At 43.5% G+C, this 22,770-nt stretch overlaps 1 protein-coding gene across 6 annotated transcripts in view; it reads right to left on the minus strand.

Annotated features, from left to right (window-relative positions):
* The window catches only part of sox5 (SRY-box transcription factor 5), a 95,279-nt gene that overhangs the window by 61,073 nt on the left and 11,436 nt on the right, over positions 1-22,770 (minus strand). For all 6 annotated transcript variants that reach the window (XM_085137983.1, XM_085137980.1, XM_085137979.1 and 3 more), the window contains exons 2-3: positions 19,966-20,161; positions 11,497-11,719 (exon numbers count right to left, since the gene is read on the minus strand). In XM_085137983.1, the coding sequence (XP_084994109.1) occupies positions 11,497-11,719; positions 19,966-20,161 (419 nt within the window). The remainder of the gene's footprint in view (positions 1-11,496; positions 11,720-19,965; positions 20,162-22,770) is intronic.

Genomic DNA, 22,770 nt, shown 5'->3' on the forward strand with positions numbered 1-22,770 from the left:
CTTTGGAAATAAACTAGAAACCAATGTTTATCAAAACATATTGTGGTTCTTTTTTTTATTTTTTATTAAATCAACCCGCGCTTAATCTTATCATTCATATCTTTTTCAGAACAAGATAACTGAGTCAAGTCGGGTGCATGAACTCTATTGATAAATATCACATTTATTGTAAACCCTTATAAACACAACATGTTGTGTGGTACTTATTTTCTTCCTGAACATTCCTGTCTGTGTTGATCCGCTTTTCCTCCTCCTCCCACAAGACACCCATGACTCCTTGATTGGACTAATTGTCCTAACAACGTTTGGCTCGCTGGAAACTGGAGACTACAGTGGGGTATAATAACCTTGGAAATAACTTTGTTAGTGTAATTCGACAAACCAACGAAATGGACGAGGAGGCCGTGATCGGCAGTAAAATGGGGTAAAATATGGTTCAGTTGGTGGGTTACAAAACAGCAACAAGCGTAAACTGATAATCTGATCGTGGGATTGGGAGGCGGGGGGCTACACTACAAATAGGGCTCAATATTAGTGAGTTTGGGAGAAAGAGTGCCAGATAAACCAGCACCACCTTAAAAACGTCTCTGTGTGGCTCTCCTTAAGCCACCATCATGAGACTGAACTGAAAAAAAGATGAAATATGAATATATGATGTAAATTGGAACCCCAGAGAAAGAAAGGCACCAGTATCACCACTACAGGGCCAGCAACCCACCATATGACACACACAGACACACACGTGTACCTCCAGTGAGTCTGCAGTCTCTACCCACATCTGATGGAGCCATAAATAGCACTGTTACTAATCGCTGATATTCACAGTTGATCATAATTTTCATCATTTTACTAACAAACTTAAACAACAAGGAACCACATTCTAAATTTAAGCAACTGACAGGAAGAAAATGGTTGTGAGTGTGTGTGTGTTGGGTAGTGTGTGACAAAAAACAGGAGAAAGAACTAGAACTACAATCACATTTTAAAATCAAGCAGGTACGGATGCTTAAGGACCTCTCGAGTGCAGAGTATGCACTTACAGACAACAGCAAAAAAGAAAGGAAGGAAGAAGTGTGAAGGGAAATGTGGATATCATATGTTGCTTTAGCAATGTAGTAATTAAGCTAATACAAACCAGTCTTTCTGAAGGTTTCTCATTAAATACACAAACACATATAATCAGCTGAAGAAAATGTGTTGGGATAAGAATTTGAAAGTTTTGTAGCATAACATTTAAATAACTGACTGGCTACAAGCTTTAAAACATTTCAAAGTTAGTTCTTCATCAAATGTCTTTTACTTGAATGTACCGATTGTGAACGTTTGGGTTGACGCCAGTATTTTTGCTGTGTTTCTATAGTTATCTATTCTCTCTTTTGTGCAGGAAACCTTTAAAAAAAACTTAAAATGAAAAAACTGACCGTGTTTCACACGATCAGAAAAATTACAGAGAGGGCAAAACTGATTTGGCAAAAGAAATCGGCAGCTGACATCACTAAATGTCATTTTATTTGCTATTAGGAAATTCTGCTGATCCATCAGCGGTTGGTTAGTACTACTTGTCTTTTATTATTTTTAGACAAATATCTAATTAAGACTAACTTTTGAATGACAAACTGCTTAATTTAAGATCCCAAAATGGTTGAGTGGTGTCTCTTCACTTTAAAGTAACTGTCCACAACAGGAAGACTTTTAGCATCATCATTTAGTGCGCCAAGATTTCTTCTATTAAATTAAGGGACTCACAAGAGTCATATTTCCTGTCTGCTAAATGCCCGCTCCCATGGTTTACAGCCCCGAACACAACTTAAGAAAACGCTGGTAAAGTCATTCTTTGAGTTTAGAAAATTCATCGAGCTCCACTCAGAACATTAAGTATTCTTCTTAACTGGAACCGGTGTGAGTATTGCTATGGTTAAAGACAAAAAAAACCTTTAAAAAATGACAGTCTAAGTGAGTTTTTAGCAACTCTGGCAGTGTATTAATGATCACTGCAGTATCTTGTCATATACTCTTTTATACTGACTGTCTGTGATGTTTTGGAAAGGCTACAGAAACACACACCTGGGTTATAGAGAAGACTGGCATACAACAGCTGATTTGCTCTGTCAGTATTACAATGAGCCAAGAGGCCAAGTGCTTGTGTGTGTGTGTGAGTGCGCGTGTGCGTGTGTGCAAGCACACTTGCATCTGAGCATGTTTGGATGTTTGAATATGTGTGTGTACGTGTGTGTGTGTGTTTGTGTGTAGGTGACAACTCCAGCCCCAAACTGACTGGCATCTGGCGGTGGCAGTTGTTTTAACAGCTGAGCTGACAGCATTAATCCGAACGCACCCAAATCAAAAGGAGACAACACCTGTTCACTGCTCCTGAGCCCAGCCGAGGAAAAGATGAGGAGGGGGGAAGAGGGAGGATGGAAGAGAGAAAGACGCGGAGCGAAGTATGAATGAAGGCAGGGAGTGAAAGAGATGGAGGGTTAGTGATTAGAAGCAGGTGGAAAGAGTGATGGAGACAAAGGGAGGTGGAAGGAGAAAGATGAAGGGAACGTGGCGGAGAAGAAAAATTTAGGCAGAGATAGGAGAGGGGTAAAAAGCACAGAATGAGTGAGAGAAGAGAGAGATACGAGGGAAGGATGGCATAAAAAGCGAAGGAGGGGATGGGGAGAAAATGATGAGAGCGGGCATACTGCCAGGCAATACACACACGGCACTCTTTCCCTTGAGCGAAGCGGAAAGGGGCAATGGGCCAAACAAGGAAGGAGGGGGAAAAACAGAGGGAAGGGAGGGGGAGAGGTGAAAGGATGGATCCCACAGGGAGACAGAGAGAGGGAAAAAGGTGGGGTGTGGGGTGGCAGACAGAGGAGAACAGCAGCGATCTACCCAGAAGAAAACCAGAGCTCCGACTCGAGTCGCTGATGGTGACCGCTCTGCTGGCCAAGCAGCAGGGAAAGAAAAGAATGCAGCGCAGACCCTTGCTCCTTAACATCTGGCTCAAATAAGGCCGGGGTCATGCTGCAGGGGCAGGTCGTGACCTATGCGGCTGACAACACAGACGCTGCCACTTCATCTGCAGGACCTTACCCCTTTGAGCAGCCAGCCCGGGGTTAATTAATAAAGACCTTGTGGTTTCAAAGACTGACACACTGACTGGCTGCTGGACCAGACTAGGACTGGCTTCCTGACACACTACAAGACAGATTTGTTACTCTCTGCGCGCTGAAGAACGCCACCTTCATATCTGTGATATAGGAGGGAGCAGAAACGGTGGGGCTGGCTCGTGGGTGGTGGCTACGTGGATAGCTGGCGTGTGGCCATTCGCTATCCCTGATGCATCATGGGAAGCTCTGACTCCTTGGTCAGGTCAAACAGCTTGGTGCATTTATCATGCATGTGTATGCAGACTTGAAAGTACGTGTGTGCAGAGAACATAACTAGAGCTATGTGGTGACATCAATCCCACGCCTCCAATCAAGTTGTTAAAGCCCCTTTACATCCATGTCAGGCTTTAAATCCTGCTCTGGACGCTGCTGACATGGGCGAGAGCGGACTACAGCTCTGACGCTTTCACATCAGTGTTAGAGCTGAGATGTAAAATTGCACTAAGCAGATTGTGCTACTTTGCAACAAGCCTACATGGATTATACAGGGGAAACCGGAGTGCAGTCCCTTACACACATACTGTATACGTTACCACAATGTACAGCAAGAGATTTGGTTAATGTATGGAATAAAGAGTACAGAAAGTCTGCTAATAAGCTAATCACAGAGGATACTTGCTTCTGTTTAAAATACATATTTTATATCCTACAGAAGGCTCATACATTGGCCTTTATAGTTTTGATTTTAAAGCTTTCTGGTCCTCAGGCTGTATATCAATTACACTACAAGTAAAATTATGTTTTGGTGCAACTTTATAAGACAGATTAACTGAACATGCAAAAGGTTACTAGTGTAATACAATGAATTATGAATTATGAGGTATTTATCAGCACCAGAGCACATTAAGCACATTGTTGTGCCCAGTAAGGACATGACAGACCTGTAATTAACCGAGAAATACAAAATATAAAACAGGCAGCTCATACACTACAGCATATATGTTACTCAAGTTCTCAAAAGCATAACTTGTGAGCAATTTCCACCTATTTAAAGTCAGCTCAGTTCCTGTGCACGCACTAAATGTCCACATTAAGAGAAGTTTGTGGAAACCTTGCAGCTAAGTGATACCTTTTTATATTTTGTTGTGGCAAAGAGTCAAGATGAAAAAAAAGAGAAAAACTCGAGCATTTCTTTCCAAAATGCAACATCCACCTACTCACAAAGTAACTGCTGGTATGTCACTAAACTACTTAATGGAAGATTGTTGAAGTTGTTGGCTAACTTGACAATTTTTCTCACAAAGTAAAAATGTTGGAGGGCACAGTTATTTGGCCCCTTTGAAAAAACTGGTTGAACTCCAAACAGCAATTGCACCACAGTGTTTCTCAGAGTGTTCATGTTGCTTAAGTGCCTCGGCGAAAAGTTTGGAGATTTTCTGCCGCATTTCATATCCTTTTGATAAAGTAATTGAGGGACAAATGAAAGTCAGCGCACTCTGCACAAAACTCATTAATCTTGCAGCCATTTTGCAGCATAAAAACATTCCTCTGACTCTCCATGGGAATGGGAGAAAAGACCAAAAGGAAAATGAGAGAAAAAAGGAAGAAAAACAACAAGTGGGTGTGCAAATGAAGAGAGTTTATGAGAAAGCTGAATAGATAAATCATGGATTCCGCTGATTTGGTCATGGGACATGATGCTGAATGGAAATTAATGGGTGAGTGCCAAAACACTGGGGCCTGTCTAATATTTGGGAGTTAGGCCTTTATGAGAGACTCACACAAATAGACGCGCACAGAAGCCCAAACATTTGCACACATGCACTTTACAATCTCACCTTGAAGAAACGCACACCTCTTGCCCAACTCATCATCAGATATCAACAAACACACACACTGTACTCTAGGACAGTCAAACTGTGACTAGGTCACAGCAGCTAAGCTATGGGAGCCCCGGCTGATTCATGAAGCTCGAGCCTTTGTCCTTAACTTAATGCCACGCCGGGGGGGCAATAATACACACAGGCGCGCACACACACCTTAAGAAAAACCACAGGACCCTCTCTCCTCTGTGTAAGCGCTTTTATGCTCATGTATTGGACAAAAGCTGGGGCACTGCTTTTCCCCTCAAAAACACAAACACACACACACTATTCATCTACTTAATATTGCTCATCTGGACACGGAAGAATGGCAGAAAAAGAGTTTCATCCTCAGCGATTGTCTCGTGCAACGCTGGAGAGAGAATGCAACGCTGAAAAGCGGACGCAAAACAATTCAATGAGAAAAGTGACTTGAATGCGCCTTTCATCGAGCCAACAATGGCCAGCCCCACAATAGGCCTCAGGTTCGCCCCATGACGTTGCCTGTTTCTCATGCCACAAAAGGAGAAAGAAGAAAGAACGAAAAAAAAGGAAAAGAAAAAGAAATGCCAAATTGACTCGATTTGAATTGTGAGCCATGTCCATGATGATTTTTTTCCCCTTTCTATAACAAACCCAGCGAAGTTAACTGGCACAATGAGACTCGGATAAGTGGAGAGAACGATAAATAAAAAGGTTTGGTTTTCTTGGATAAGCAACATGAGGCGTCCACTTTTTCCTGCTTCAAAGTGAGTTTTATTTCACCAAAAAGGTTGTTGTTTCTTTCTTCTTCTTCTTTTCTTTTTTAATGTGAAGATCTTTCTAAGCAAAGAATGTTTGATTTTTTACTACTGAGGGCGTTTTTCTTTTTCCACCAGGTCACCGAATAGATGGTGAAGCATAAAACACCAAACACGAGTCCACATCTCCTTAGGAAAGGGTTCAAGGTAGCAGCAGTCTCATAAGCATGGTGTCAACTTCTCTTCGGCAAATGCTGTCCGTACACTTGGAGCGCTTTGATTTGCGAATGAGTAAAATCACGCCTTTTCTTGCTTTACCCCTTCATTTTTAGCGAGTTGACAAAAGCAAAAAGGAAAAAAAATCTCTTTCAACGTCCCCCCTCGGTTTGGTTTCACTTGCTTTCCTTTTCCCCAGTGCGACAAGAATAATCGCGGCAAACAATGGCTGCGAGAGTCCTGCTGCACTTCGTGTTAATTTATACAACTAACTAATTACCAACAAAGGGTGGAAATCACATAAAGACGTTCAACCCGCTCCCACGCTAGGGGTGTGAACCTGCTGCTGTGTGTGTTTAGATCCATATATGTGTGTTGCAGTTTGCAAATTCCCCTCAGGGATCTCTGCTTAAAAATAAATAAAAAAATCAAGAGGTCTGTGTGGTGACTTGCAAGGGCCGTACATGCCATTGTTGATGTTTATAGTGTGTGCATGTGTGCAAGCGTGTTTGACGTAACCCCCCAGATAGCAGAGAAGAAGTAGGATTAGGCAAAGTGAGGATGAGGAGGGGGCAGAGGGGAGGCGACGCGACTGATGGACGGATGAACGAGAAACTGCCTCGATCCCTCCGCTTCTCTGCCTCCTTTTCCCCCCCCCTTCCTTTCATTCTCTCTTTCCTTCTTCTTAGGAAGAATGTATCCGCCCTTCCCATTGTCACCCATTGGAGTGTACGCAGGCGTGAGGGAGCTCCGGCCACTGTGCGCCTGTGTGGCACAATGGCCTCGCCTAAGTGCTGTCCTATAAAATGCCTCAGTGCTCTCTAAAAGCAAGCCCCTGGTACCCCTCCATGTCTCGAAAATAGATGAAGTGCTGCGTGTACATGTGCGAGCATGTGTCGGTGACTGTGTGCTGCATGACATCTGTCACTGAGTTGGCATTTTCAGGATGGAAACCTGTGCCTTCGAGGAGCTCGGGGCGGCGAGTACGCTCAGCAGTGAAATACTGTTTTGGTTGACCTTAAGGTTGCAGGGCTGCAGACCGGCGTGCGAGGTTACAAGTGCGTGGGGACGAGCGCGTCTCTTGTTTCTGTGCATGTATGTACAAAATTAGGTGATAAAGAACCTCGAACATGCACGCTGGCTCGCTGAAACGACAGCGTTGCCATTTACTGACCCCGACAAAGACTCTGACAGGAGAGACGCATACATCAAATACAGGACAGTATTATTGCTTGTACTCTCATTCATATCAATGGCAGTAGACTCAGGTACATTTTTCTTTTATGCAAATGTTAACGTTCACTTTCAAACTAGTACAAAACTCTTTCCCAAGTGGTACGAAGGAAAGGAAGCGTCACACTAAGAATCCAGTTTCCTGCAGACTTCTTGTTTTTCTCAAATCTTCAAATGCTAAAATGCCTAAATGTTGTTAAGTTGAACGGACAGCTCACCCCAGAATTTAATTCACATAGCTTTCCTCTGGCCTGTGGTGCTATTTATCCATGTAAACTGCTGTGGTGTGAGTTGCCCAGTTTTGGAGACATCTGCTTTCTCTTAAATGGAATGGAATGAAACAGGACTTGCCCTGAGGTGCCCAAAGCACCAAGTACCTATAAAAGTAAGCTACAATGTTTCTTTCTTGAAATAATAATAATACATTTTAATGATATACGTAATATAACGAGGTGGTTGCTCAAAGAACAGCTTTGAGCCTTGTTATAGTGTAATCACATTCGTGTCGGGACAATTTTCATTCTAGAAAACTACACCTGGCGAAACATTAAGATGGTGTGACAGGATGTAAGCATTAATGGTGTCTCCCTCACCTGTGCTCTTTGCTTCTTTTACTGTTCATAGACTGTAAAAAGTAAATACTGTCCACATTAAACTATTTGCAACAAGACTTTTGACTTTTCTGAGTAACTGGGTCTCAGTTTTTGCAACAGAATTTAAGCTGAATACAAAGTCGAAAGTTGTATCTACCAAAAAACACATACAGCAGATTTTCTGAGCGACTTCAGGCTGGGAAGCTTTGTTTATCCCTGTAACAGCTGAAGCTAAAAAAGAAAAAAAAAACACAATCCCAAAGGCTATGAAGCCCCAGTGACTGGTAGCTGTAGCTGGGTAGCAGAGGGTCAACAGACGGGTCCAGAGATGGAGCTCAGCTGGCACTTAATGTGCGAGCCACTTACAGTCCGTGCTGCCATGTAGTGAGACGAGGAGAGGAGAAGAGAGGAGAGAAAAGGAGAGGAGAGGAGGCTGAGTGTCTGGTGAAAGTCCAGGGCAGTGGAGGCACCACTCCAGGGGCCGAGAGGAACATCTGTGCCCCATTTAGTGATGTTACTCCTCTTTTTAATTCCCCTCATTTTTCTTTTTGCAGCTTATAACTTCTGTCTGTCTGTATGTCTGTGTGTCTGACTGGGCTAATAGGTTATCACTGGGGGTTGCTCTGTGGCGTATGGGTCACAAAAGGTTAAATGATGACTCCGAGGTAGCTGTCCAGGTGTGCGTGCTTGTGCTCGTGCAGCCATCTCTCTTGGGTTTCTGCACCGCGTCTCCTCTTGACCCCGAGCCTCCTGCCATGCTCTGCACTCTGCACTCATAATTCCACGTAATGGCACAACGCGCACGCTCCAGCACGGCCTCTTGCATCGAGTTGAACGCACATGCACGCACATGTACGCACGCTTTGTCATGGCATTTTTATCTTCGCCTTGTCACTGCTGAAGAATTTATTAAAGACAGAACGCTGTGTGTCTGTGTGTGTGTGTCTTTGCACATGTTTTGTAGCAGTGTGTTTGAGAGAGTGTGCACGCGTGTGTGTGTGAGTATCTCGCGGGTAGCAGGTGGCCGTGGATTAAGACAGGAGATGAATGTAGAGAGCAGGAGAGCGGTGGAGCATGGTTGGGCCAGGCCATGGGGGACAACATGGCTAGTCATTTATTAGAGGCCAACACACACACCTTACATGTATGCAACCAAATGCAATCCTTCCCACAGCGAACACACATACTTTCTGCCACAAATACATATGCAAATGCACATGCGCAAGTATATGTGCTCCCAAAGGCTTTAACAGCACTCACACTGACCTAGTATCTACTATCTCCATTCATCTAGCCTAAGTAGAGCAGCACTAGCCACAGACACAAAACTAAATCTTTCAAACTTAAGGCATTCTTAGCGAGCGTGACTGTCTGTGTGTCTGTGTGTGTGCGCGATGTCTAAAGAGCTCAGGGCCTGCCTTCGATAAGTCAAGCCCCTCTTTCTGTTTCAAGATGTTTATCGTTTTCTGACCCATTTTGTGTCCCTGGCCCCTTGTTCACATCCCTCCTGGTGTCAATGTTCGTACACTACGAATGTGTGTGTGTGTCTCATTGATCCAGCTGGAGGCTTTGTGTATGTGTGTGTGTGAACGAGAGAGCGAGAGAGCAGTAATATTCCAGGCCTTTCATAATGATTAAAGCCTTCATTAAATTTTCATCCCAACCTGCTGTTTGCTGCTAATGGCCTTTGTGAGCCACACAGCCAAACAATAGCTAGCCGGGCACAGAACACAGAAAAGGGATTTCTATCTCACGTTCAATACTGCCCCTCATCCCCCCCCCCCACTTCCTCCATTTCCCTCTGCCTCTCTTCATCTTTTCTCAGCCTCCTTTTTCTTCCTTTACTCTCTTTTCTTTTTTCTTTAGCCCGGGTTTGTGTGTGCGTGCCGGGTCTTGAGGCGCTCGGGCCTTTTGTTAGCGCGTCTCATTTAAACATAGAGAAGCTAATGCTCCAGGTCGGTTTGGATGCTGCTCCGCTGTGGCACTGTGCTAATGGGGTCTGTGAAGACACTGGTCTTTCTCTTCTTCACTTTCCCTACCTTCACCTTCTGTCTCTTCCTTCTCTCACTCTCCGCTGGCTGACTCATAAAGATCCATTATTGTTGGTTTTTTTCCCTGTGCAGCCAGTTCACGAGGTCCAGTGAAGCAGCGAACAACCCAAAACACACCTCAATTACAGCTCGGCTCAACAAACAGTTCAGTTTTTCTCTCTTTCTTTCTTTTTTTTTCCTTAAAATGTGCCACAACAGGCCTCTCTATCGACTGGAATAAAAACAACCAGACAGCGAGAGCTGACCAGCAGTCTCGGCCTTTTGAAAACTCGGCAGAAAAGCCTGGAAAATAAGGTTAGTGCATCGCAGCTTGAAATGAAAGCCTGTTGATGTACTGGCGGAATACAAACACATAATGCACCTACACTTTAAAGGCAAATCCACACTGCACCACGGAGCTGTTTTTTCACCTTTTGGGTATGCTGTTATGTGAGCTTGAGGCTGCTCGGTCAGAGATGTACAAATATTAACGCGTTGCAGACTTGAAAGCTGTTCTCCAGCGACCACTTCAGGCTGGGTCCAAAAGCTCGTCCATCCCCAATAGATGATAAAACACTACATAAACTGCATCCACGGATCGTTCCCCCGAATTGTAACATCTATATGAAAGGTGCATTTCTTTTAAAACCCACCTGTTTGGATTTTTTTAAGGCTTTGCGTCCGTTTTGCTTAAGGAAGCAGCTTGCTCACAAACTTGACTACACTTAGCTGATAACTTAACGCTTCACTCTCGCCTAAATATCACTTTCGGCTCCAAAAACAACAACAAACATTCAGTCCAGAGACCAACAGGTGACATCATAGCAACACCATGTCCAACTCTGACAAACTGTTGGAAACTGACTCTTAATCAACTCGTCTCCCTCAATCAGGATCTATTCGGGTTAATTAGAAAGGACTTTCCTGCACAACAGGTTTTGGTAGGACCCCAACATGTTGCAGGCTCTAAGCTGCATTTCTTAGGGGTGCAGTTTATCCTTTAAAGTTGACACTGACCAATACAGTAACCTGTTATTTATATTAACACGTCTTCCTAAAGGGGATGGACACCTGTTGTCACATTATCTCTTAAATGCATTTCATGGTGACTTAAGCCCCCATTTGTGGCAGCAGTGGACATTAGTGGGCTAACTTTATCTTCTCTAGACTCCAACTGTTTAGCCTGAGGATACATTTGAGAGTCAAATGCGGGGGCTAATCGAGCTTAACTATGGAGGCCCTGCAGAAAAACAATGTTTGGAATCTGTATCCAACAGAACATGTTACAAAATGACTAAGAAAGGTGATAAGATGATCACTGAGCTGAGAGAATTTTTAAGTAACTGCTTCAAATTAAAGCAGGGAAACATTTGGTGATTTGTTAATCTACTAAAGTATGTTTGGAGGCCTTTCGCTTATCTTATTTGTCAGGTTGTGATAAATATGCAAGGCACGGTGGACAATAGGCCCAAGCAGCCAATGCTGTCTGTCTGTATGCTGGGAAAAAAAACAAAGGCTCGCCTCTCATCTGAATGTGTGTGGGTTCAGAACAGAGGGAAAGAGTGAGAGAGAGAAAGAAAATAAGATAGAAAGAAAGAAGAAGATGATGAAGAAGAGGGAAACGACAACAGAGTGTAATAAAAGTCGGGCGCAGAGCCAGGGAGATGGTGGGGACCTGCAGATCACACATCTGGCTGTAACAAGCGTTTCCTTTCATCGCTGACCTTCTGGCTCGTTTTTGATCAGCTCCTCCATCTTGCGTTGTTTCAGTGTGTCCACCACGTCTGCCAGGCTGCCCTTGCGTCTCTCGGGGGTGCCCAGGGTGCCCGCGGCCGAGCCCCCGTCGCTGCAGAGGCGCCCCCCGCCTCCGCCCTCTTCTTTGCCTGGTGAGGTAGCATTGTGCTGAGGGTAAGGACTCAGGGAGCTCCCCTTAGTGCCATCCTGCTCCTGGAGAGAAGAAGAAGAGGGGGGATAGGGATTAATCAATTCTTAGCTTCAAAAAAGCGATTTTAAAGACACAAACAAACCGTAGAGAAAGAAAATTAACAGGAAACGAGGGAGGAGCTGGCATAAACCCATTCATTATCTCCATCTTTCTTCTCTACTCTTGCTCCTGTTTTCTACATCTCCTGTTCTTATACCCCAAAGCAACAACTTTCATCCCTGTCCAGTTATCTCAAGTTAGGGCATACTACTTCTCTCGCTCTCAGATCCTCTGGAATCTGCATTTGACTGACTTGGAGGTACTTGACAGAACGAGCACATGAAACAGTAAAAGACTGCACGCTCTTTAAGTGTCACGCTAACTCTTCATTACAAAGCCTTCAATGGCTTCCTTTGAGGGATGTCCAATGCTACAAATTCCAAGCCCAACTTTCAGCGCTGCTTTACTTTTGTCCAAAGATTTTCAGAAATTAATGCTGAGGAAGCAACTCCGTCAAATTCAGAGATAAAAAAAACTCCAAAAACGCCTCTGTTGTGAGGTCAAATCATTCCCCTAAACTCATAAAGAACTGAAAGGGCAAAAAACATCATTGTAGGAGAAAAGACAATCAGCATGTCAGCAAGTAATTATAACATATACAGCTTACAGTAAAGCTCTCTTCTATTGCCAACACGTTTAGTTTAATGATGCTTGGAAATAATGACTGTGGCTGAAAAGTGGACTTTCGCAGAAGAACAAGTTGACCTCTTTCCACTAAACATTGTTTTCTTATTATATTTAGAAATCTGTATCAACTTTCACTGCTATATTTCTGACCACCGACAGCTCGAACGCACTTATTTACATTTAAATAAGCGAGTCTGAGTATGGACGTTATTGTCCCCTTTCAAAACGAAAGCTCAAACATGAACAACGAGCCTCGGGACAGTAGCCGAGTGCTAAGTAACTCTTAGCATCTTAATCTGTGACCCCATAAAACCTGTGTTTGTTTCTACAGGCGGCGTTACAGACTTAACGCCGGCTCAGCCCAATTAGCGGTGACACCGAGAGTGAGGATGCCGTCAGCTTCGAGAGGGAACGCTGTTATCTCTTTGTCACATGCACAGATGGATTCATGAGGGTATGTATGCTCTACATGCACAGAAGTGCGCTCCTTCTTGAACTCGCACTCAGGTGTGGTAAACTGTGCGTGTTGCTGTTTAATTACAAAAACAAATGAGTCAGTCGATCAGCCGAGCAGTCTGTCAGCGCAGCTCTCCGTGGGGTCAATGGTCCACAGGGTTAATCTTTGGCTAATCTCACTACAGTATGGGGCACGCCACCTGTGACAGCGGCACACATACGCCGTACCTGTGTTTGTCTTTGTGTGGGTGTGCACCTGGGAGAGACACAGAGATGGAGGTGGTGATACATTCCACCTTTAATAATGACATTACAGAGCATTAAGGTGGAGATGGTTTTCTAATCATTAACTCGCAGGCTGCTGGTGGAAGTGGAACTTAACACTAAGATCACAGTCCACAGTGAAGTTATTTAGAGTCTAAACAGACTGATCTGTCTCTTTAATTAAAAAAAGCATTTAAATGAGACGATTTAAGAAGAGAAAAACTCAAAACAAAGTCTCAAATTACTTTTTCTTGTCCTTTTAAGCACATAAAGCCAGGCAGAGGCTTTCAATATCGATGATGCTTTTGTTGTCGGAAGCCAAACATTGCATGAGAGGTACAGCAGACCATTATCACTTGGCATTTTCGACACTTCGCTGACTCTCTGTGTTGGGCTCTGTGTGTTTCCACACTCTGAATAAGTCAGCGCACTCAATAATTCACTCGTCCTCTCCTTGGCGTTCTTGCACATGCATTGTAACAGAGGGACAGATTGTGACAGCAATGAAAGGTTGGAACGTTTGTGTATACTGTATATGACGGGGTAATGAGGTTTCAGTCAGTCGCTGTTGAGGCCGCTAACAGCCTTGTGTCACAAGCGTCTTGTGATTTTAAAAGCCCTGAAAGACTTTGCTCTTCTCCTCTGACCACCTGACCGAGTTGCTCGTGCCTCTCTTTGTTCCCTCACCCTCTCGCTGTTCTTCAGATTAGGGAAAGTCAGACTTCAAAAATGAGCGGATTTGTGATTAGGAGTTGCATCAGCGCCGGCACGACGTGCAAATGTAACGAGACGGAAGGAGAGATAGAGCGTAAGAGTGTAAAAGTCAAAGAAAGCAAGAAAGAAAGACTGAGTGAAATCCCCAGAAAAAAAAAAGAAGAGAGAAGCAGCGTTATTAGAGGAAATGAGAGCGAGCGAGAGCGTGCGAGTTGACAGAGAGATGCATGGAGAGAGAGAGAGCAAAGAGGAAAGCAGGCATCTTGAAGGCAGCGGTCACACCTGTCACATCCCATTTATCTAATCCAGCGCCTACTTAAAACAGCCGCACTCTTTCTTTCGAGAAAGATGTCGCGCAAACAAAACAAACAGAACAAGAATATGCAGAGGGAGATGTGGGGGGTGGTCGGAGGAGAGATGGAGTTGGAGAGGAGAGGGGGTGAGGGGTTGTCGGATCTCTTTACTCTGCCGAAAAGCTGCCAGAGAGATGTCATCTCGCTGCGTCCAACAATGAAGGTCATTTCCCCAATCAAAGGGAATTAGCAGGGAGCCATGGCTTCTTCAAAGACCTGGTACATTACGGCCTGTGACATTATTTATGTGTGAACTCTGACAGACAGCCTTATCCCGAAGGCAACTTAAATGGCTTATGTTTCTCCCCCCCACCTCCCGATCAGCCTCCCGGCATATAATCCACACGCCTCGCTGGCGATTTGTACGGCAAAGTCCAAGACAGAGGGATCAAAAAAGAGACACGACACAAGGCAGATTCTCCGCTGTAAATGGGTGTCAGTCAGCCGATCCCGGAGTAACGCAGGTGGCGAAAACTTTTCCTCATCAGCATGCATTTATTCATGAGTGCAAACAGAAATTCTGGCTACTGTAAATGTTCATGCCCTCCTCTCTGTGCATGTCTGTGCGAGCAGGGTTTTTTTTTTGTGCATATATGTGTGACACTGTGAGTGCACCACATAGCCTGTAGGTGTGTAAATGTGTGAGTGTCTGCATATATGTATTTATATGCACTGGATGTGGCAGGCTGGCAGTGTGGGCGGTTCTGCCTTTAGTTTGCAGATGTCAATTCTCTTCCAAATGACTGGAACAAAGTAAAAATTGCGCCCCACTCTCTTTATCCTTTTACTGCCTCTGCAATGGAACCGAATTAAACAACTTTTGTCTTCTTAAGCTCATCTGTGAGGGGAGGTTGGTTTAAAAACACTTAACTCTTGCCAAATGCTATTTTTTTCCTACAGCCAGCACAGATGCCGCTGTTCATGTTCTTCTTTTTTTTCCTTCCTTCTCCTATTCCTTCCGTCTTCTTCTCTCCCTCCTTCTCCGTTGCCCGACAGAAGAAACTCTCTCTCTCTCTTCTTTCTGCGCCACAGCCTGACATGTCTCGGGCTGTGCAAGGTGTATGTGTGAAAAACAATATTTGATGCTTGGCGCGTCGTCGTGGATCAAGGCATGGACAATGTGGCAGTAGGAAGAGCTGGAAACAGCTGCTCAACTAAAATACGTGCCCACGAATACACACCGAGAGAATGTCACCGATCGCTCCTGCGAAGGGGGGGCGAGACTCAACCCTGTGCCAGAGCCTGCCAATCTCCACAATATATACACTTAACACACCTCAGATACAGCAAATCCCTTTACATGCCATGGCTAAACACAGACACTGTCAGTGGTGACTCGGGGGGTCCTTCAGGATGAGGACAAGCAAGAAAACACACAACGACACGCATTAATTTTCTCCTTGCGTTCCAACAATATTGAGCTATGCGACTGACCCCTAAAACTGAAGAGGAAAAAAAAGCCAATAAATTACAAAATTTTAATTTGCTGATTCTAATTGTCTTATTGCACACAGTTGCCCTTTCCTTATCTAAAAACCTGCAGCTGTATTTTAAGTAGCAGTTTGGCTAAAAAAGGAGAAAAAAAAAAAAACGCCAGTATATTTTACCAAGACCTCTCACTGTTGACAGGCAAGCGTGTGTTGATTCATTAGTGCATCACTGGCATGAGAAATTAAGTGTGACCACTGTGTCTCAAGACTGCTCAATGACTGTGTTAAATCTGTCAAATTCACATTTACACACACACACACACACAGGAACACACATAATCACACATACAAATTAGACAAAAAAGAGAGAGAGGAAAAATGAATAAGAAATTATGCTTGATGAAATATCTTTATAGTTTTCTAACGTGTAAGCGTGCATCTCGCCTGTTAATGAAATAATTAGTGTTTGTCCATTAGCACATTTATGAGAGAAGATGCTTGCCTCTGCCTGATGTGAAAACAGGTTTTTTTTTGCCAGCATCTGCAAACATAAACATAAAAAGATCTAAAAGAAAGAAAGCAAGAGAAAAATATCTCATTCGCGGGCTGTGGGCTTAAACGTTTCCTGTCGTCATTTACAATTTTCACATACATTTACACAGATTTTTGTTTCCCTCTGTAATTTCGGCGGTGTCATAACTGGATTTGATTGGTTGACCTCGCTGAACTCCCGACTAAAATCCTTCCCGTAACGCATTTGAACTCAGGTGCTCCCAGCCAATCAGGGTCCAGCTGCGTAGCGAGAAGTTCGCATTCAATAATTATTTTTTTTTTAAAGACACCCTTTTTAGCTAAACTACATTCATTTGCAAACCATTATGAGCAGTGCTATTCTTACTCACAGGCGGGGGGGAATAAAACACATTAAAAAAAAGGAGAAAAAAGTGAATAATCCGACACCTTTCACGCTTTTAAAATATGCGCGGGTGCCGTTTTCACTCGGTGTGGTTGTGCAGCTGTAGTGGGCAGGTAGAGCAGCCGAGCCAAAGCCAAACAGGCAGGCGAGGCAGCCAGAATGAAGAGGTCAGTGTGGAGCTGAGCGCTTCTCCGCCACCGTGTTAATTTACTATGACAAGATAAGGCTGTAATCTGCCCCCCACCCTCTCTCTCTCGCCTCCCGCTGCCCCCTGCTGCCTCACATCCAAATCAAGCAGTCGCTGATGAGCCATTTACTTCCCCCTATCACTTTACAACAACTGCCCTGAGAGAGAGAGGGGGAGAGACCATCCCCCCCACCTCTTTGTAAATCTCCCCTATTTCTCCTCACTCTCCAGCCACTCTTCACTGACAGTCAGCGCTGAAGGGATTGGCACTGTTAAACACCCCCCTCTGAATCCCCCTTAAAAAAAAGAAGAAAAACACACATCTTACAACATGCCAAGCAGGCAGTCGGATAAGCCCCCATTCCACCTCCTGCCAGACACACACACACACGCAGAGGCTTGCACTTAATAATCCACATCAACTATTATTAATAAGACTTTCCACATACACATACACGTCAACAGCCTCCCTTCTGGTGTCCATTAATGAATAAGAAAGCAGCTGTGTGTCATTTTGTCGTGAATATTTAAGGTTTTTGTCAGTCTCTCTTCATGATCACCTAAAGTGGTCAGCCATGACGCCTAAAATATTCATGAGCGTAATGTTTGTTTGGATAGTGTAAATCTAAATGAAGAGGGACTAATCTCAACTACAGCAGATAACCCAGTATGAAGATCTGCATCTCTGCACACCTGTGTGTGTGTGTGTGTGTGTGTGTGTCTTTGTGTATTCCCCTGCAAACCCAGGACTTTGGTTTGCAGTCCACAGCTACCACACATACAGAGTCCACAGTAGGAGGGGCTTACTGGCTAATCAGCAAGCTAATTACAGAATTAGCTTTTAATTACAGTTGCTAACCACCGTTTCATTGTTTTATAGCGCGTGGGTATTTATGGTCAGTATGGGGGAAAGGTCGACAGGTGTTATGAGAGCACTGGTATGATAAGGTGTGTATCAAGGTGAAGGGCCACGAGAAGTTTCCTTTAGTTTTGTTTTGTTTTTTTGGCGTTTGTTAGGTAGCATGTGTTAAAACATGCACAAGTTGCCACATTTAGCTACTAGCTAACATGGATTTCCTGGCAGCTAAGGTAGTTATAGGTACATAACGAAGTCGAATAACATAAATAATATTGTGTTAATAACCCCAACACTCTTATCTCAAAAAACACATGTAGCAAAACCTTTATTTGTACATGCGTCCCACATTAAATAATTTGATCATCATTATATAAAAATAATACAAAAGTCAGGGAGGAAAAGATTAAAAGTGTTGCATCAATTCTGTTTGTGTCAACATATCACAGCAAGTTTAAAAAATAAATAAACGTCTGATACTCACAAACTAACTAGCAAAAATACAGCTCAATATTCAATTTGAATTACGCAACTTTACATATACGCACACTGACACACAGACACATTTACAAATACAGCGCCATACATTTAGCACCACCAAGCAGCCTCACACTTCATCCCCAAGAAAATGACTCACACAAATGGCTCACATTTTAGCAGTCACGCAACTGTGCATCAAATGGGCTCAAGGCAACGGCTGGTGGCGCACACATAAAAGCGGAAAAAAAGGGAAAAAAACCTCTCTCACAAACACACGTGCACCCAAATTTTAGCCTTGAACCTAAAAATGTTCATATTTAAAAAGAAAAAGTCAGCTCCCAGAAAGAACCTGCTTTCTACTGGCAAAGAAAGTCAATTTCTGTTTTTGTTTTTTTAGGGTTCTGTTTCTTTTCACATCTACCGTCAGTCACCAAACAAATAACCTCGCTTTCTTTTATCGTCGTTGAGATACATGTACCTTTTCATAGTTTGGCTGCCATAAGAAGAGTAAACAACATACCAAAGTTAAAGCAGACCCAAACTGTTAATGCATTCAATATGTGGAAAAAAAAGCTGTTTACTTGTCCAGAAATTACTGGAAATCCCATAAAAGCAAAACCATTCTAATTTCTAAATGCTTCTAAATGCTTAATTCACGAAATTAAAATGACAAATACACAAGGTCGAGGAAGTTAATTTCCAGCTGAATACATCTGCAAAGTGAAACATTTTGCAAGCAAAGATTGTAGATTTTTGTCATACAGGTACTAATTCCATTTTCAGCCCAGGCTGTCTTTAAAGACAGAAAATGGCTATGCTTTCAATAATCGCTTAATTTGAGAGGTTGAAACTACCATGACCACAATCTGATCTGGGGTCTGAGCCTTGGGGTTACTTTCAACCCCAAGCCTCTCAAACGCACACAGATGACAGCCTTATAGGAAGGAACTGGAAGGGCAGAAAGCCAATGGAGATAGAGAGATGAAGCCCAAGCCAATGACCAAGCCTGCAGTCTGTAAAACTGAAGGTCTACACTGGTAGACACATTTCTATGCCAAGTGGTTGGTTGTGGTTAAAAAAATGTTTTCTTTTTTGTGGCCTATGGCAGTGCAGTCCCAAAGTCACACAAATGTTAGCCTCACTAAAGGTAGAGTCGTAGTTTTTTTAACGACTAATCGTAATAGCCTGGACATTGACACTGACATCATGAGGTCTGTTACGCCAACAGTGAAATGGCAGTTCCAAGTACCATTAATGGATACTGCACTTCTTTGGGCTCCAGCTATAGTCTTAAGCACATGAGAGAGCAAACATACAGAGATTCCTTCATGTATTGGTGAGAATTGCATGATTAGCTAACATGGCTAAGTACCATTCCGATGCGGTTTACTGATGACACCAACTCACAGGTGGCGTACAACATCACTGATCCCACCAACGATGTCACCTCTGTGGCCTCTTAATGCTGCCTCTAGTTCTAAATAAAATAGTTCATAAATAAGGCAAATATTCAACAGCTGGCTGCTCATAATCACTGTGGCGTTCAACTACCTTTGCTGACACTAAACATATCTGTGAACGTAGGGTCTGCATTGTATCTATGTATGGGATAACCATGCAAGTTTTGGGATTCTTCTTCTTCTGGGCATGTAAACATAAGATCAATTTTAACTCCTTTTTCTGGGTTATATCTGTTTATATTTTAGAAACTGGAAGCGTGTAGGACATGCCAACAGTCATTTTTACAAAGTTTTCTTGCAGTTTCTCTACGAAGACTTTTCTGATGAGTTCAGACACTAAAGTTCCTCCAAATGTCTCTACAACTGTTTCACCTGCAACCCCAAATCAGCTACCGTCACCCACAGGTGGGTGCCCGGAGCGTGAGAAACGATGGGTGAGACTGATTTGAAAACCGTTATTATTTACCATGTTGGGCGGGCTGTCCAAGTTGCGGTTGGGGGGCGAGCGAGGGGACACCTTGTTGCAGTAGGAGGCCAGGGGGAGGTGGATGACACCGCCCAGTCCCTCACTCTCCTCATCCTCCACTCGCTGTCTGCTGGTTGCCATGGTTACCTCTCCATCTGTCCCCCCATATGGAGAGGCTGGTCGCTTGGAAGACATCCTGGAAAATAAATAGGAGATAGAAAGACAAGAGAGAGAGAAGGAAAAACAGGAGGAAGAATGAGCAACACTCAAAAGATGATATAATAGGCTGACAACTCCACTTATATGTTGGTAGCAATGAAAAGTGTGGAGGCTCCAAACTAGTTCTCAGAAACTCCCGGATAGTTCAAACTTTTAAGTGTTGACCCCTCTGCTATCTGTCCGGTAGACATTCATCTGATCAACCTGCAACATTTCTCCATCTTAAGTTTTCTGGGGAAACCCTTGCCCTCATAATGACAACAACGGTGCATCTCCTCACATCGACTTTAGCGAGCTTCTTGGCAGACATTCAAACGCACTCTCGGGTCTTACAGTATGTTTACCATCGGGGCCGTTACTGCAAAAGGAGCGCGCTTGGACTGGCATTGTGGAGGAAATGACCATGTCTTGACAATGGGCTTTCACAGAGAAAAACAGATTGTGAAAGAGCGAGAGAGTGTGTGTGAGACAGAGAGGGAGAGCAGTATGTACAGTGACAATAATGTGTTTATGAAAACCTCTGGACAATAGAGTGACGGGAAGGAAAAAAGGTAGCAGCACGACAGCCCCCGCTGTTTGCATTTGTTACTCTGCCTTTGTTCCCTTGAAAGGAAGCAAAGGATATAAAGCCACATCTATTAGGTGAACTCTGTCTCTCACAAGGTAAATTTGCCTCCCTGTACTTCAGCTGAATAGGGATGCAGTGACTATGTGGCAATAATAGAATTTAATGTGGTTCTCAGCATCGCCTGAGTGCTTTCAGATGCACTTGTCAGCCTTGAAGCCACTGCGACTATGACCCTGGGTAATAGGCTGCTAACGCTCAGTCGCACAGAGGCAACACATGACAGCGATGGAAGGATGGAGGGATTGTGAAAACTTTAGCAGAGGGTTGATCCTGATGAAATAAGCAACAGGCATCTGACTTTCAAACTCCGCTAATTTGTTCCGTCTTTTGACTTAACAAGCTGGGTTTTTTCACTCATCCGCTCACTCTCTTTATCCGGCATCCATATCGTGCCTTCCTGTGATTTCCTCCGTTTTCCTCTTCAGCCTTTCTCCCTCAAATTCTTCCCCTCTCTCCCCTGCCTGTCTCTGGTAAACTGATTACACTCTCAACTCTATTGGATTTCCTCTGGACTGTACATCTGGCATTTTTCCTAGGAGCAGCCCTGCTGCTAATTCATTGCTTATTTACCTTATGACAGTGGAAAGGCAAACAATATTGAGTGCAGCTCACTGGAGGCGATGAGGAAAGCGCCACGCTAGGACACGCAACATGCGGCTTTATCACATCGAAGGAAGGTTACGGTCAAAATCAAATAAACTCCACTGAAGTATAAAGATTAAAGAAAAAAAGGAAAGAAAAAGAAATGATAAAGATAGAGAAAGGAAACCGAAAAACCCCTGCACCATAGTGACCTAATTTAATTACATTTAATTGATTTGGGAGGATGCTTGCAATATTCATAGATATACATAATCTAATAATTTAAACTGATTTACAAATTGGAATTTGTATTCTCTGTTTTCGTACTGAGTGTATTTTGTATACAGGATCTCTTTTTTTTAATGTAAAACCCCAGGATTTAAGGATCATGGAACTTTCCTTCCATGCGTTTTTGAGTTTCAATGGGCTCTGCAGAGCTGTTTAACGCTGCTCCGGACTATTTCATCCACTTAGAAGGGACCCTTCATTTGAACTTAAATCAGAAAATTGCTAAATCACCACTACAGATATATATATATATATCTTTTACTACTAAATCAGGAAGTTCTGTACAGCTACAATTGTTTCTTTTCAGTGACTTTCTCGCAGCTTTAATCAAGGTTAGACTGGATGAAGCATGTTCTAGTAGTTACAATAATGTTGACGGTGGCTAAGTGCTTTCATGAAGGACGCCGTATAAACTACACGCAACCAAACACAGAGACAGTTGTCGAAACTGGCTGGTGTATCTGCAGCTGATTTCTTTATCGGTTTCTCCTGGACGCTCTCTCTTGCTCAGCAAAAACTAAGGCCGTAAATGACAGCTGAAGAATGTGTATTGTTTCGAAATAAAACTGCACGATGAGAGCACTAAAGCAAATTGATATTAAAACTGACTTGAGATAACATTTATGATGCATGTTGGAATGACTGTGGGGAAACCTATATCTGTGCGTGTGCCGCCGCGCTGTATAATGCAAGCGGCAGGCCCAGCTGTACAAACTACACACACACACACACACACACACACACACACACACACACACACACACACAGAGAGAACAGAGCAGAACACTGCAGGTCTGTCTTCATCACCGCCTGTTTACTTTACCTCCTTTCACTCTTTCACACTAAGGCCTTTTGTTTCAGACACACACACCTCCCCTTGTATCCTTTGCACACCTCTACTCCAGCCATAACCCAACACACACACACACCTGTGATCAGTTTTGAGAGCTCTTACCTCGCTAATGTTACACTTTGGCTATGTTACAGAGACATCTTTGAAAGCATGGGAGGATTTGAATTTGGTTTTTACAACGTTGTTATCCGTCATTTAACCACAGTAGCCACAGAAACATATCTAGATACATGGG

This window comes from Neolamprologus multifasciatus, chromosome 17 (assembly GCF_963576455.1).
Source record: "Neolamprologus multifasciatus chromosome 17, fNeoMul1.2, whole genome shotgun sequence".
Lineage (NCBI taxonomy): Eukaryota > Metazoa > Chordata > Actinopteri > Cichliformes > Cichlidae > Neolamprologus > Neolamprologus multifasciatus.